General features: G+C 36.4%; 1 protein-coding gene across 9 annotated transcripts in view; it reads right to left on the minus strand.

Annotated features, from left to right (window-relative positions):
• The window catches only part of CCDC66 (coiled-coil domain containing 66), a 51629-nt gene that overhangs the window by 28846 nt on the left and 9903 nt on the right, over nucleotides 1-12880 (minus strand). For 4 of the 9 annotated variants that reach the window (XM_086697872.1, XM_086697870.1, XM_086697875.1 and 1 more), the window contains 5 exons: nucleotides 10805-11249; nucleotides 8736-8901; nucleotides 8449-8556; nucleotides 6554-6689; nucleotides 5621-5722 (listed from right to left, as the gene is read on the minus strand). In XM_086697872.1, the coding sequence (XP_086553998.1) occupies nucleotides 5621-5722; nucleotides 6554-6689; nucleotides 8449-8556; nucleotides 8736-8901; nucleotides 10805-11249 (957 nt within the window). The remainder of the gene's footprint in view (nucleotides 1-5620; nucleotides 5723-6553; nucleotides 6690-8448; nucleotides 8557-8735; nucleotides 8902-10804; nucleotides 11250-12880) is intronic. The other 5 variants (XM_086697879.1, XM_086697878.1, XM_086697871.1 and 2 more) reach the window with 5 other exon arrangements.

Below are 12880 nucleotides of genomic sequence, written 5' to 3' on the forward strand. Positions count from 1 at the left end.
GTCCATTTCACCAAGGTTTTCAGAATTGTTGGCATAAGATATTCACTACTGATTACTCTCTGTAATTATGCCACTCATAATTTTTATCTTCTTGATCATCTTTCCTAGAGATTTATTACTTCTTTCCAAACAGGTAACTTGCAGCTTTAGGTTAGGACTGGTATCCTTATTTTCATGATTTCTTCGAATTTACTCTGTTGTTCTTAGGGCGCCTAGGTGGCTCAGTTGGGTAAGTGTCCAACTTCAGTTCAGGTCATGATCTAACAGTTCGTGAATTCGAGCCCCGCGTTGGGCTCTGTGCTGACAGCCTGGAGACTGGAGCCTGCTTCAGATTCTGTGTCTCCCTCTCCCTCTGCCCCTCCCCAACTTGTGCATATGTGCACATGCACACCCTCTCTCTCAAAAATACACATTAAAAAAAATAATTTATTCTGTTGTTCTTTTTCTAACTTCTTTAGACACCTAGCATTTAAAGATTTTCTTTTCTAATACACTTTCTCTTGAACTTATGATGTGTTTCTGATGTGTGCATATACACTGTAATTCTGTTCCAAGTATTTGTGATTTCCACTATGATTTTTTTAGTCAAGTTATTCAGTAGTGTGATTTTTAATTTCCAAATACATATGTAGTACTTAAAAATCTCTTTTTGCACGGGCGCCTGGGTGGCTCAGTCGGTTGAGTGTCTGACTTTGGCTCAGGTCATGATCTTGCAGTTCGTGAGTTTGAGCCCCGGGTCGGGTTCTGCTGCTGACAGCTTGGAGCCTGGAGCCTGCTTCGAATTCTGTGTCTCCCTCTCCCTGCCCTTTCCCCACTCATGCTTGCTCTCTGTCTCTCAAAAATGAATAAATGTTAAAAAAAAAAAAAAAATCTTTTTTTAAATCTCTAAAACTTCTAAGTTACTTGTAGTCAGACATCACTGAAAATAGCTATTTAAATTTTATCTGAGCCTTTCTTTATGGCCTAACACAAATCACTTTTTGTAAATATCCATGTGTGCCTGAGAAAAATATTTCCCAACTGTTGGACAAGGCACCTGATATATGTTACTTAGGACCAGCTTGCTGTTCTTACAAGCACGGGCTCGGCTCTGTGCTGATGATGCAGAGGCTGCCTGGGATTCTCTCTCTCTCTCTGCCCCTCCTCCCACATGTTCTCTCTCTCTCTCAAAATAAGCAAAGAAACGAAAGAAAGAAAGAAAGAAAGAAAGAAAGAAAGAAAGAAAGAAAGAAAGAAAGAAAGAAAAGAAAAGAAAAGAAAACAATTCCATGTAAAATAGCACCAAAAATAAAATACCTAGGAATAAGAAGGCAAAAGATGTGTACACTTAAAACTGTAAAACACTGCTGAGGGAAATAAAGAAGGCACAAATAAATGGAAAGATACTCTGTGTTCATGAAATCAGAAAACTTAATATTGTCAAAACTACCTAAAGTGATCTACAGATTCAACACAACCTCTATGAAAAACTTGATGCATTTTGCAGAAATAGAAAAATCCACCCTAAGATTCCTATGGTATCTCAAGAAAGCCTGAAGAGCTACAACAATCTTAAAAACGAACAAAACTGGAGAATTCACACTTCATGCTTTCAAAACCTACTACAAAGATTGGACAATTAAAAGAGTGAGACAGTGACATAAAGAGACATACAGAACAATGGAATGGAGTGCCCAGAATTAAACTCTCGCATATACAGTCACATGATTTTTGACCATCAAGGAGTCATCATGATTGACCATCAAGGACAATCTTTTCAAATAAATGGTGCTGAGAAAACTGGATACCAATGCAAAATATGTGAAAGAATAAAACTGGACCCTTATCTTACACTATATACAAAAATTAACTCCAAGTGAGTCAAAGACCTAAACATAAGAACTGAAACTACAAAAATCTTAGAAGAAAACATAGGGGAAAAGTTCTGTATCAGATTTGGCAATGGTTTCTTGGATAGGAGACAAAAAGCACAGGCAACAAAGGAAAAAAAAACAGATAAAATGGAGTTCATCAAAATTAAAAACTTTTGTGCATCAAAAGGTTCTATCAAGAAAGTGAAAAGGCAACATAAAGAATGGTACAAATCATACATCGGATCAGGTATTAATACCCAGAATAAAGAATGCCTACAACTCAACGACAACAAAAACCCAATTCAAAAATGGGCACAAAACTTGACATCCCTCCAAAGAAGATACACAGATGGCCAACAAGCATATGAAAAAAATGTTCAACATCACTAATCATTAAGGAAATGTAAACCAAAATTACAATGAGCTACCACTTCACACCTATTAGGTCAGTTATTACAAAAAAGTCGGTGAGGATGTGGAGAAATTAGAATCCTTGTGCACTGCTGATGGAAATGTGCAATGGTAGAACAACTATGGCAAACAATACAGTTAAATATAAAATTACCAAATTAAAACTGGTAAAACCTAACAAAAAATTAAAAATAAAATTATCATACGATGCAGCAGTTCCACATATGGGTATCTACCCAAAAGAACTGAGAGTAGAGCCTCAAAGAGATTGTCTGTACACCAATGTTCATTGCAGCATTATTCCACAATAGCCAAAAAGGGGTAACAACTCAAATATCCATCAACATTTGGATGGATGAACAAAATGCAGTATTATAAATACAATGAAATATTATTTAGCCTTAAAAAGGAATGAGACTGATACATGCTATAACACGGATAAATGAAAACAGTATAAATGAAGTATGTCAGACACAAAAGAGCAAATATTACGTGATTCCACTTAAAGTATCTAGAATAGTCAAATTCATAGACAAATTAGAATGGCTGCCAGTGGCTAGGGGAAGGGAAAAATGGGGAGTGACTGTAATGGATAGTTTCAGTTTGGAATGATGAAAAAATTCTGGAGGTGGACAGCGGCAATGGTTGACTGACAAAATGAATGTACTAAATCCCTCTACATGTACACTTAAAAATGATTAAAATGGTAAATTCTATGTTTTGTGTATTTTACCACAAAAAAAAAAAAAGGTTAAAAAGGAAAAAACATATAATTTTTTATTGGCCAAATGCAGAACTATAGTATGGTGGTAGCATTAAGAAACTTAGCAGAATGATAACCTCCCTTTCTTCCCCATGTTAAAGAATGCATTTGAATATACTTCCTTCACTTAAAAGGTTTCCCAGCAAGGAGTAGTGATTAGGGAAAGCCAAGTCTGCATGGAGGTGAGATGTTCTCAAAAAAGTTGAGGCTAGAAGTAAATTTCTTAGAAACCCAACAGTTTAAAATTACACAGTGTAGGGGCAACTGGGTGGTTCAGTTCCAAGTGTCTGATCTCATGATTGGATGATTCATGATCTCATGATCTCATGGTTCATGAGTTCGAGCCCCTAGTCAGGCTCAGCACTGGCAGTGCAAAGCCTATTTGGCATTCTCTCTCTCTGCCCCTCTGCTCTTTCTCAAAAAATAAATAAACTTTAAAAAAAGAAAGAAGAAGGGAAGCTGGTGAGAGAACTGACGCCAAACAGCCTTGGACTCCAAAAAGATATGCTTTGTAAGTTACAAACAGAGTAAACTTTCATTGAGTATTTGCTATTTGTCAGCCAATGTTCTAATAAGCACTTTATATGCATTACCTTATGTTTTAACAAAATTGGCCTTGGTGACTCTACTTGCAACCAAATTTTTGCTCCTCTTAGTTACACAAAAAGGTTAACTTAATAGTAAAACAGTCTGGCTATGGGATGGATTTCTGAAGCCAACTGCTTTCAGATATTTAAGAAGCGTTTTTTAAAATTACACAGTTAATTCATTTCCCCTCAACAGCATCTCTCCAATATCCCACCACATGCATACACATAAGTGCATAAAAACTGCATTTAAACAGTAAAAAAAAAAAAAAAAAAAGAGAATAGATAATGATACCCTTTAAGCCTTGGTTGTCCAGCCTTACATTTAGTGTGTGTTTTATTTTCTAGTTCTTCTCCCACCCCAATTCCCATCTCTGACTCCGGAGTATAAATAATTTTATTGGTTTTTTGGATTATAAAAAAAAAGACACATGCTATCATTTAAAAATACATATGAGGGGCGCCTGGGTGGCACAGTCGGTTAAGCGTCCGACTTCAGCCAGGTCACGATCTCACGGTCCGTGAGTTCGAGCCCCGCGTTGGGCTCTGGGCTGATGGCTCAGAGCCTGGAGCCTGTTTCTGATTCTGTGTCTCCCTCTCTCTCTGCCCCTCCCCCGTTCATGCTCTGTCTCTCTCTGTCCCAAAAAAATAAATAAACGTTAAAAAAAAAAAAAATTAAAAAAAAATTAAATAAAATAAAAAAAAATAAAAATACATATGAAATGTAAAAACACCTAAAAGTCACCTCGAATGGCTAATTATTTATTTGCATTAATAATCATAGTATAGGGGTGCCTGGGTGGCTCAGTCGGTTAAGCATCTGACTTCAGCTCAGGTCGTAATCTCACGGTTTGTGAGTTTAAGCACCGCATCGGGATTGTGCTGACAGCTCAGAGCCTGGAGCCTGTTTCGGATTCTGTGTCTCCCTCTCTCTCTGCCCCTCTGCCATTCATGCTTTGTCTTTCTCTCTCAAAAATAAACATTAAAAAAAATTTAAGAAAATAATCATAGTATAAATTACTCTCAGATAATAAATGACCTAAAAATAGTACAAATTAAGCAATAAGAAATGATATACTAACATTTCAATCTAAATTTTTTTGGTAACTGAAAATACCTTACCATTTTTAGTATTAAAGATACTTCAATCCTAATGTTGAACTGTAAATAAGCTAACAACTAATTCTTACCAACTTCATGAATAGTTTTAGTTGTAATTTTTAGTAGTATCTGCATGCATCAAAGTATTTTGTTTTTGAGAGTGCACACACAAGTTGGGGAGGGGCTGAGAGTGAGTGAGAGAGAAAATCCCAAGCAGGCTATGTGCTGTCAGCACAGATCTCACAAACCAGGAAATTGTGACCTGAGCCAAAACCTAGAGTCGGACACTCAACCAACTGAGCCACCCAGGCGCCCCTGCATGTATCAATTTTTAAACTTTACACTTTAACTTTACACTTAAAATTATCCTTTAAAACTAAGATTTTTGTAAAATGCCTTCTATCAAGACTAATTTATTGCCTTTCAATAGTCAAAGTACTTTTGGGAATGTGGAAAAATACAATTCAGATTTCATTCCTTTTGTTAATGTAAAATTATCAACAACTACAGAACTCTTTGATGTAGGCAAGTCAGCCCTATATGGAGCAGAACAAACAGCCATGGAAGCCACACAATCTAACCTGGAGGGGTTCTATAAGACATCTACCAGTGCTGAAAACGTCTACCACCAGAATCATCCCTTTAGGTTACTGCATTATTTTCAGAACACATTTGTTAAACTGTAAACGTTCACTAGGAAAGAAAAATTATTATATATATATATATATATATATATATATATATATAAAAGAAAAGTTCATATTTTTTTAAATTTAAGGAGCATAATGCACTCAGTAAAAATTAACTGTTAATTAAAATAAAATAAAAATATTTAGATTCACTCCTTCAAGGAAAATAGAGATCAAGTACTAAAAGGCTTATATATTCAAAGTAATGGCACTTACCTCTAAAATTTGACCAACTCTAATTAGTGGGTGCCCATCATCCTGGACCACTGTTACCTGACAAGGAGACTGTGACAGAATGCTAGAAGAGCTAGCACAAGTCTAAAAACAAAGAGAAAACACAAGGACACTTTCTTTATATAATATTAAACCTAGGCAAAATTTAAAGGTCACTAAAACACTACTTAAGGGACACCTGGTATATACTTATGTTTGACATAACCTTGTGGTGGATACCACATGGTCACTGGCAGTGTTTTGTGGTCACCTAAAAAAATGCAGAGCTCTTTTACAGGAGCCTGAAGGAGGTGCCTCAGGCCTCCACACTCATCTATATAGTAAGACAATTTACAGAACGCAAATAGAACCTAGCTGAGGTCATAATTAAATTCAAAATAAAATTGTTCTAAAATAAGATATGAGAGGTGCCTGGATGGCTCAGTCAGTTAAGCATCCAACTCTTAATCTTAGCTCAGGTCTTAGCTCAGGTCTTGAACTCTTGTGAGTTCAAGCCCCACATTGGGCTCCATGCTGTGCATGAAGCCTACTAACGGAATGAATGAATGAATGAATGAATGAGATATAAAATAACATGAAAAATAAATTTTTTTAAAAAGCTTTATGATATGAACATGGCTTAGAATTTAAAAAAGTAGGGGCGACTGGGTGGCTCAGTCGGTTGAGCGTCCGACTTCGGCTCAGGTCATGATCTCGCGGTCCGTGGGTTCGAGCCCCGCGTCAGGCTCTGTGCTGACCGCTCAGAGCCTGGAGCCTGTTTCGGATTCTGGTCTCCCTCTCTCTCTGACCCTCCCCCATTCATGCTCTGTCTCTCTCTGTCTCAAGAATAAATAAACGTTAAAAAAAAAATTTTTTTTTAAAAAGTAAAATTAAGATGTCTTATATTCTAAAAATGCTTCATTTTTATACTCTTACCTTAGACTGGTCAAGAATTTGAAATTTTTCCCATACTCTTTTATCACTTTCAAATTTTTTCCAAGGATTGTTCCATTTTTCAGAAGCTTCTTTTTCTTTCTTCTTTAAAGCAACCTGTTCATCTGTAAATAATGTCCTTTTTAAAAAAAATGTATAAAAAATGTAAAAAAAAAAAATCATGTAAACAAATCATGACCTTCTTAAAGAGTGCAGATTCCAACACAGATCTAATCAAAACTGTTTTTTAGGGAGATTACCTCACAAAACAGAGAAGAATTTTAAGAAATATGGAATAAAAGAAAACATTAAACCAGAACCAAACTTATGTATGGCACAGATGGATGTAAAAATGTTTATCACAATTGGCAATAAAAAGCAATTTTTTTCAGAACGTATTTTATAACATGCTAATTATTCTGAAGTTCTACTTTCCTATAATGTTCACTCAGGTATTACAAAGAGATTGAAAAGTGAGACCTCTGGATTCAGAGAACCCTGTAAGTGAATCCTAGTTCAACCACTTCCTATCTGTGTAACAGGGCAAATCGCTGTTCACCTTTCTAAAACTAAGTTTCTTCTTTTGTAAAATGAGAATAGTGCCTATTTCAGTATAGGACCTAGCACAAAGTAAGTATGTAATAAATGCCATTATTATTCATAACTGCTGAAAAGTGAAAAAACAAAATCTTGTATCTAACAAACTAATATAACAACAAGGTCCCAAATCAATAGTTCTTAAAAATTCAGAGATGTATAGGGGCACCTGGGTGGCTCAGTCGGTTAAACACCCGACTCTTGGTTTTGGCTCAGGTCATGGTCTCATGGTCTCATGGTCTCACGAGTTCAAGCCCCACGTCAGGCTCCACACTGACAGTGCAGAGCCTACTTGGGATTCTCTGTCTCCCTCTCTCTCTGCCCCTCCCCACTCATGTTGTCTCTCTCTCAAAAATAAACTTTAAAAAGATTCAGAGATGTATAAATCTAAATTTCAAGAAAATTAATGAAAGCAGGACTTTAACAAAGAGAAAGGTGCTTTCTTAACAGTAGAACAAAGTAAACTCTTTTTAGGTAATAAAACATAAAACACTTTAGTCATTTCCAAGCAGTTCCATCTTACTTCAGAAGTTTGGTGTTACAGTCTGATAAGCAAAATGTGTATTGAAAGAAAATATTTAAAGCTGAAATTATCATATAAAGACACAACGAATCTCCAAACCTTCAGATACTGTTAGCATACATTTAATTTCTTCAAACTTCTGCTACTTTGACTTCCAACATAAATAATTCATTCCCAATTTCTTCTGCTTATCTCTTTTTCTATATCACCTGTCTCATCAGCGATATGACTGCCTCACAGGACTTTCTAGTTGAGTGGAAGATGAAGCCCATCTCTATGCTTTTACTTTTTTTTTATTTTATTTTTTTTTAATGTTTATTTATTTTGAGAGTGAGAGACAGACAGACAGAGTGCAAGCAGGGGAGGGGCAGAGAGAGAGAGAGAGAGAGAGAGAGAGAGAGAGAGAGAGAGAGACAGACAGACACAGAATCCAAAGCAGGCTCCAGGCTCTGAGCTGTCAGCACAGAGCCCGACACGGGGCTCGAACTCATGGACTATGAGATCATGCCCTGAGCCAAAGTCAGATGCCTAACCAACTGAGTCACCCAGGTGCCCCGAACCCAATCATTTTTAAATAAAACCATTAAATGCATAGGATTTCTACAATAGAAAAATATGAAAATGGATTCTCAGGAACCGAGAAAAGTTTAGGAATCTTTGAGCTCCAGAATGATACTAATGATATTAATGCTCATCGCTCACCTCTGGTCTTTTGGTGCACACCGAGTAGACAAAAAGACACAACCTAATCTATAATAATAACAGGTATAATAATTACCTACCAAGCTCTTTCCTCCACTGGGCTTTTTTTGCTTCCAACAAACTTCTATCACGTTCTCTTTCCCCCAGGGTACTGAATATGTCAGCTGGTTTCCATGCATTCTCTCTAACACAAAAAATAACAGAAACCTTATTATATGTTTCTATACAAGTTACCCATAAATATTAAGTAATAAACTTTTAAATGGCTCACAGTCTTCACAGTAAATATTTCACATGCAAGTCAAGGAAAAGCAGAACCATTTTCACCAGATGACCCCACAATAACATATAGGAGTTACATACATGGCAATTTTCTGTTCATACTGCTTAGATGTCTCTTGATTTTTATTTAAAACAGATTTACTTTCATCTAGGATAGATGAAAGAGCCTCAGTTTTTTGGAGTACTCCCATAACGTTTTCATCATTTGGCTGATTAGAAATATTGTTTAAATGTAGACTGCCCCGACCTAGGGAGTAAAAATGCATGTTTTAAAATTAACACTAAAATTACACATATTACAATACCTTATCTTGGCATACTGCTACACACTTTAAAAACACTGCCTTAACATTACCAAAGTAATTACCTCTCACAGCAATCCTTCAGTAGGTATTATCGTTCCCTTTTGTCAAAAAAGGAAACTGAGCCCGGCGGTTAAATGGTCCAGAAGATCTATATAATCTCTTGTGTCAAATATGAAAACAAACAAGCAACAACAACAAAAACCCTCCATTTACTCCTGTTGATAATATTTTTACAAATAATATAATACAAATCACAACTTAAAGGAGAATGAATGCAAATAGCTTTATGAAAAACTCATTACCTTGTCCTTATTTTTCTCATTTAGCTGGGAAATCAATGGAAAACTTTATTATGGACCACTGTCTCTATGCCTCTGTTATATCTGTTACAAATGTTTTATACAGGTTCCTATGCTTGGCTCAAACACTGTTCTAATTCTTCCTCAATGTGCTAGTTTTCCCAGTGAAGAGAAAGCATATTTAATATGCAGGTCAATACATGATTAGACAAATTCTGCCTTCAACTTTGTTGATGTAATCTCTCACTATGCATAGTAAGTTTTTATTTTTTGTTCTCTAGGCTACAATTCTAGCCTCTAAAGACCCAGCTCCCTCATTTTACAAAGAATAATCTAGACCAAGAGAAGGTAAATTACTCCAACTTGTCCCCAAGTCAGTTGTGGGGCCTCTTTCTGGTGACTGTTAATTTTAATTTATTTCATTATCGCCTAACAAAATTTTAATGATATTTCTACTCATATTAATTCCTTAGCTCAAAGCTGAAACTGGAAGGCTTTTAAAAACATAACACAATGCCCTAATGAAACAGAAGACATGTGACACTCTACTACTCCTTCCAAATCTATGTTTTACATTGGTTAAAAAGATAGTGCTGCCAATCCTCAACGTAGATTAAGGGTCAAAGAAGGCAAAATGCAGGAGCCAGGAAAAAATCTTTTCAGCAACTCAAGTCAAATATTCAAAGTAAAGCTTCCCTCAATTTTCACTAGAAATTCTATAGTGGTCTTTTAAAATATTTAATATAGGGGCGCCTGGGTGGCGCAGTCGGTTAAGCGTCCGACTTCAGCCAGGTCACGATCTCGCGGTCCGTGAGTTCGAGCCCCGCGTCGGGCTCTGGGCTGATGGCTCAGAGCCTGGAGCCTGTTTCCGATTCTGTGTCTCCCTCTCTCTCTGCCCCTCCCCCGTTCATGCTCTGTCTCTCTCTGTCGCAAAAATAAACGTTGAAAAAAAAAATTTTTTTTTAAATAAAATATTTAATATAATTATTTTAATTTTTTTTTTTAACGTTTATTTATTTTTGAGAGAGAGAGAGACAGAGCATGAACGGGGGAGGGTCAGAGAGAGAGGGAGACACAGAATCGGAAACAGGCTCCAGGCTCTGAGCGGTCAGCACAGAGCTCAACGCGGGGCTCGAACTCACGGAGTGTGAGATCGTGACCTGAGCCAAAGTCGGCCGCCTAACCGACTGAGCCACCCAGGCGCCCCTAATATAATTATTTTTAATGTAAGTAGAGCCTTCTATATTCTAAAATAAGTACCATAGCTTTTTTACTCTGGAGTCCACAGAATTGGGTTTCTTAAGGCTATGGTACCATGATTGTACTGTGTTTTGAGCATTAACCTTAAAATGTGGCATATTATAACTATACAAGTAATTCTGCATGAGAAAACTGTTCTCTAAAAGAATAATTATTTTAAAAGATTGTTACACAGTAACTTAGAATTTAAGAGCCACAGTTATATCAAATCCAATGAATGAGAAATTCGAAAACAAGTACATATTGGTAAAGTTAATATTAATTAAAACTTCAAAAAAAACCTTACATGTTTCCTCCTTTCCATTTTCAATCAGGGAAATAGATCCATTCCCTTGGTTCACAGTCATCAAAATCTGTTGTAGTTGGTCTTGTGTTAGACACATCAAACTGCTCTTCATATTTTCAGCTGTGATGTGTTTTTGGCAAAGCTTCTCTTTAGATACTATAGATGTATTTATGGTGTTTCTAGTCTTCTGTATATTGGGGGTGGCAGGTAAAATCTCTTTCTGGACATAAAGACAGTCTTTATCTATATACTGCTTGCATAAATCCTTAGTGGGTGAAAAAGTCATACTATTTTTTTCACCTTTTGCCTGTGAAGTTTCTGAACCCATTCTCTTCTTTTGCAAAAGTTTTCCACTCTTGATACAAGTATTTTGTGTTGACTTTAGAATGTATCCAGTTTGTTTTGTTCTTAATGGACATTTTGCAATCTTGGTCTTATTTCCCATCTGTTAAAACACAAGAAATTTATACTTTATAACAGCCCATGAAAAAAATCAAACAATTACCTTTATTTATATTGTCTGTGATGTCAGGCTTCTAAATTTTTTTTCCATTTTGCTGTTAAAAGATTATATCCATGAGAAAATAACATTTAACCTTTGCAAATCTACTTGAAAGCTTCATCAACAACTGGAAATTATTTTATTTCAAGATAATGAATACAGAAGAATTTTCATTCTAGCTGTTGTAGAACATCTCCATTCTACTCCAGCTTGGAATCTCATGTCATGATTATACCACTCATACTACCAATTTTCTTTATAGGTATCTATAGACCTGTGCTTTAGTAACTGAGGTTAGTTACGCCTTGAATAACTTAACTTGTGGGTCGACATCCCTCTAGCGTAACTCCTGTCTTAATTATTAGTGCTTTCATATCCACATAGATCATTTTTCCAATTCCCTGGCCTCTCATTTCCTTAACTCTGCTCTTCTACTCTTGTCCTCCAAGCTACCTCGGTTACTCATTCCCACAGTGATATCTTATACTGACCTTGTTACTCCTAACTTGCAATCCCTCCATAGTCTCAATTTCAATCACGGCACAATGACCAACACTCTCCTTGCATATCCCAATTCTGATAATTCTTTAACTCATCTGGGATCTATAATCTATTGATTCTACTACCTTCCTCTTGTCCTCATTTCCTTCCTTAAATTCCACAATCAACCAAAACCACCATTGCCTTCCATTCCCAACTCCTGCTCTGACACACACTTTGCAAATCCCCAAACTGGTAAAATCTAACTCTTCATCACCTACTCTGTGCCTGCACTACTCAGGAAGAAAAATACCAAGCCACAATATTTAGTTTCACCTTAAATACATAGCCCAAACAACATGCTACCCTACAGTCAAACATTTCCCAAATTCATTTACTCTTAACAATTTCAACTTTCTCCTCTTTCCCAAATTCCTAACACTTTCTCTTTCATAACTTATTCTCAGCTGAAAATCTTGATCAATATTTCACTAAAAATCTTATAGAGAAGCATTCTGAAAAAACTTCAAGAAATTTCTACCACCAAATCTGTACCAGCATCAATAGTCATGCAAACCTGCTTGTACTCCTGTTATTCATACATATTCATATAACCCGTTCTCAGGGATCTTTCTCCAGCAATTCTTTGCTTTCTCCTGAATCAACTGTTTCTTTTCTGCTGGATCACATCATTTTTTATCACCTTAAAAAATACATGATTCCACTTTCTCCTCTCATCTCCCATAATCCCATTCCCAACAAGCTTTCACCCACACGACTCCACTAAAACTCATCAAGGTCACTAATAACTTTTATGTTGCAAATCCAGTGACTGATTCTCAGATCCTCATCCTAACATTATTATCAGCATGTGACACAGTTGATTATTCCTTCTATTTTGAATACTTAAAAAAAAATTTAATATTTATTTTTGAGAGACACAGAGCATGAGTAGGGGAGAAGCAGAGACGAGAGACCGAAGCAGGCTCCAGGCTCTGATCTGTCAGCACAGAGTCCGACATGGGGCTCAAATTCACAAACTGTGAGATCATGAGCTGAAGTCCGATGCTCAGCCAACTGAGCCACCAGGGGCC

The sequence above is a fragment of the Puma concolor genome, chromosome A2, assembly GCF_028749965.1.
Source record: "Puma concolor isolate L17-30 chromosome A2, mPumCon1.1.hap2, whole genome shotgun sequence".
Lineage (NCBI taxonomy): Eukaryota > Metazoa > Chordata > Mammalia > Carnivora > Felidae > Puma > Puma concolor.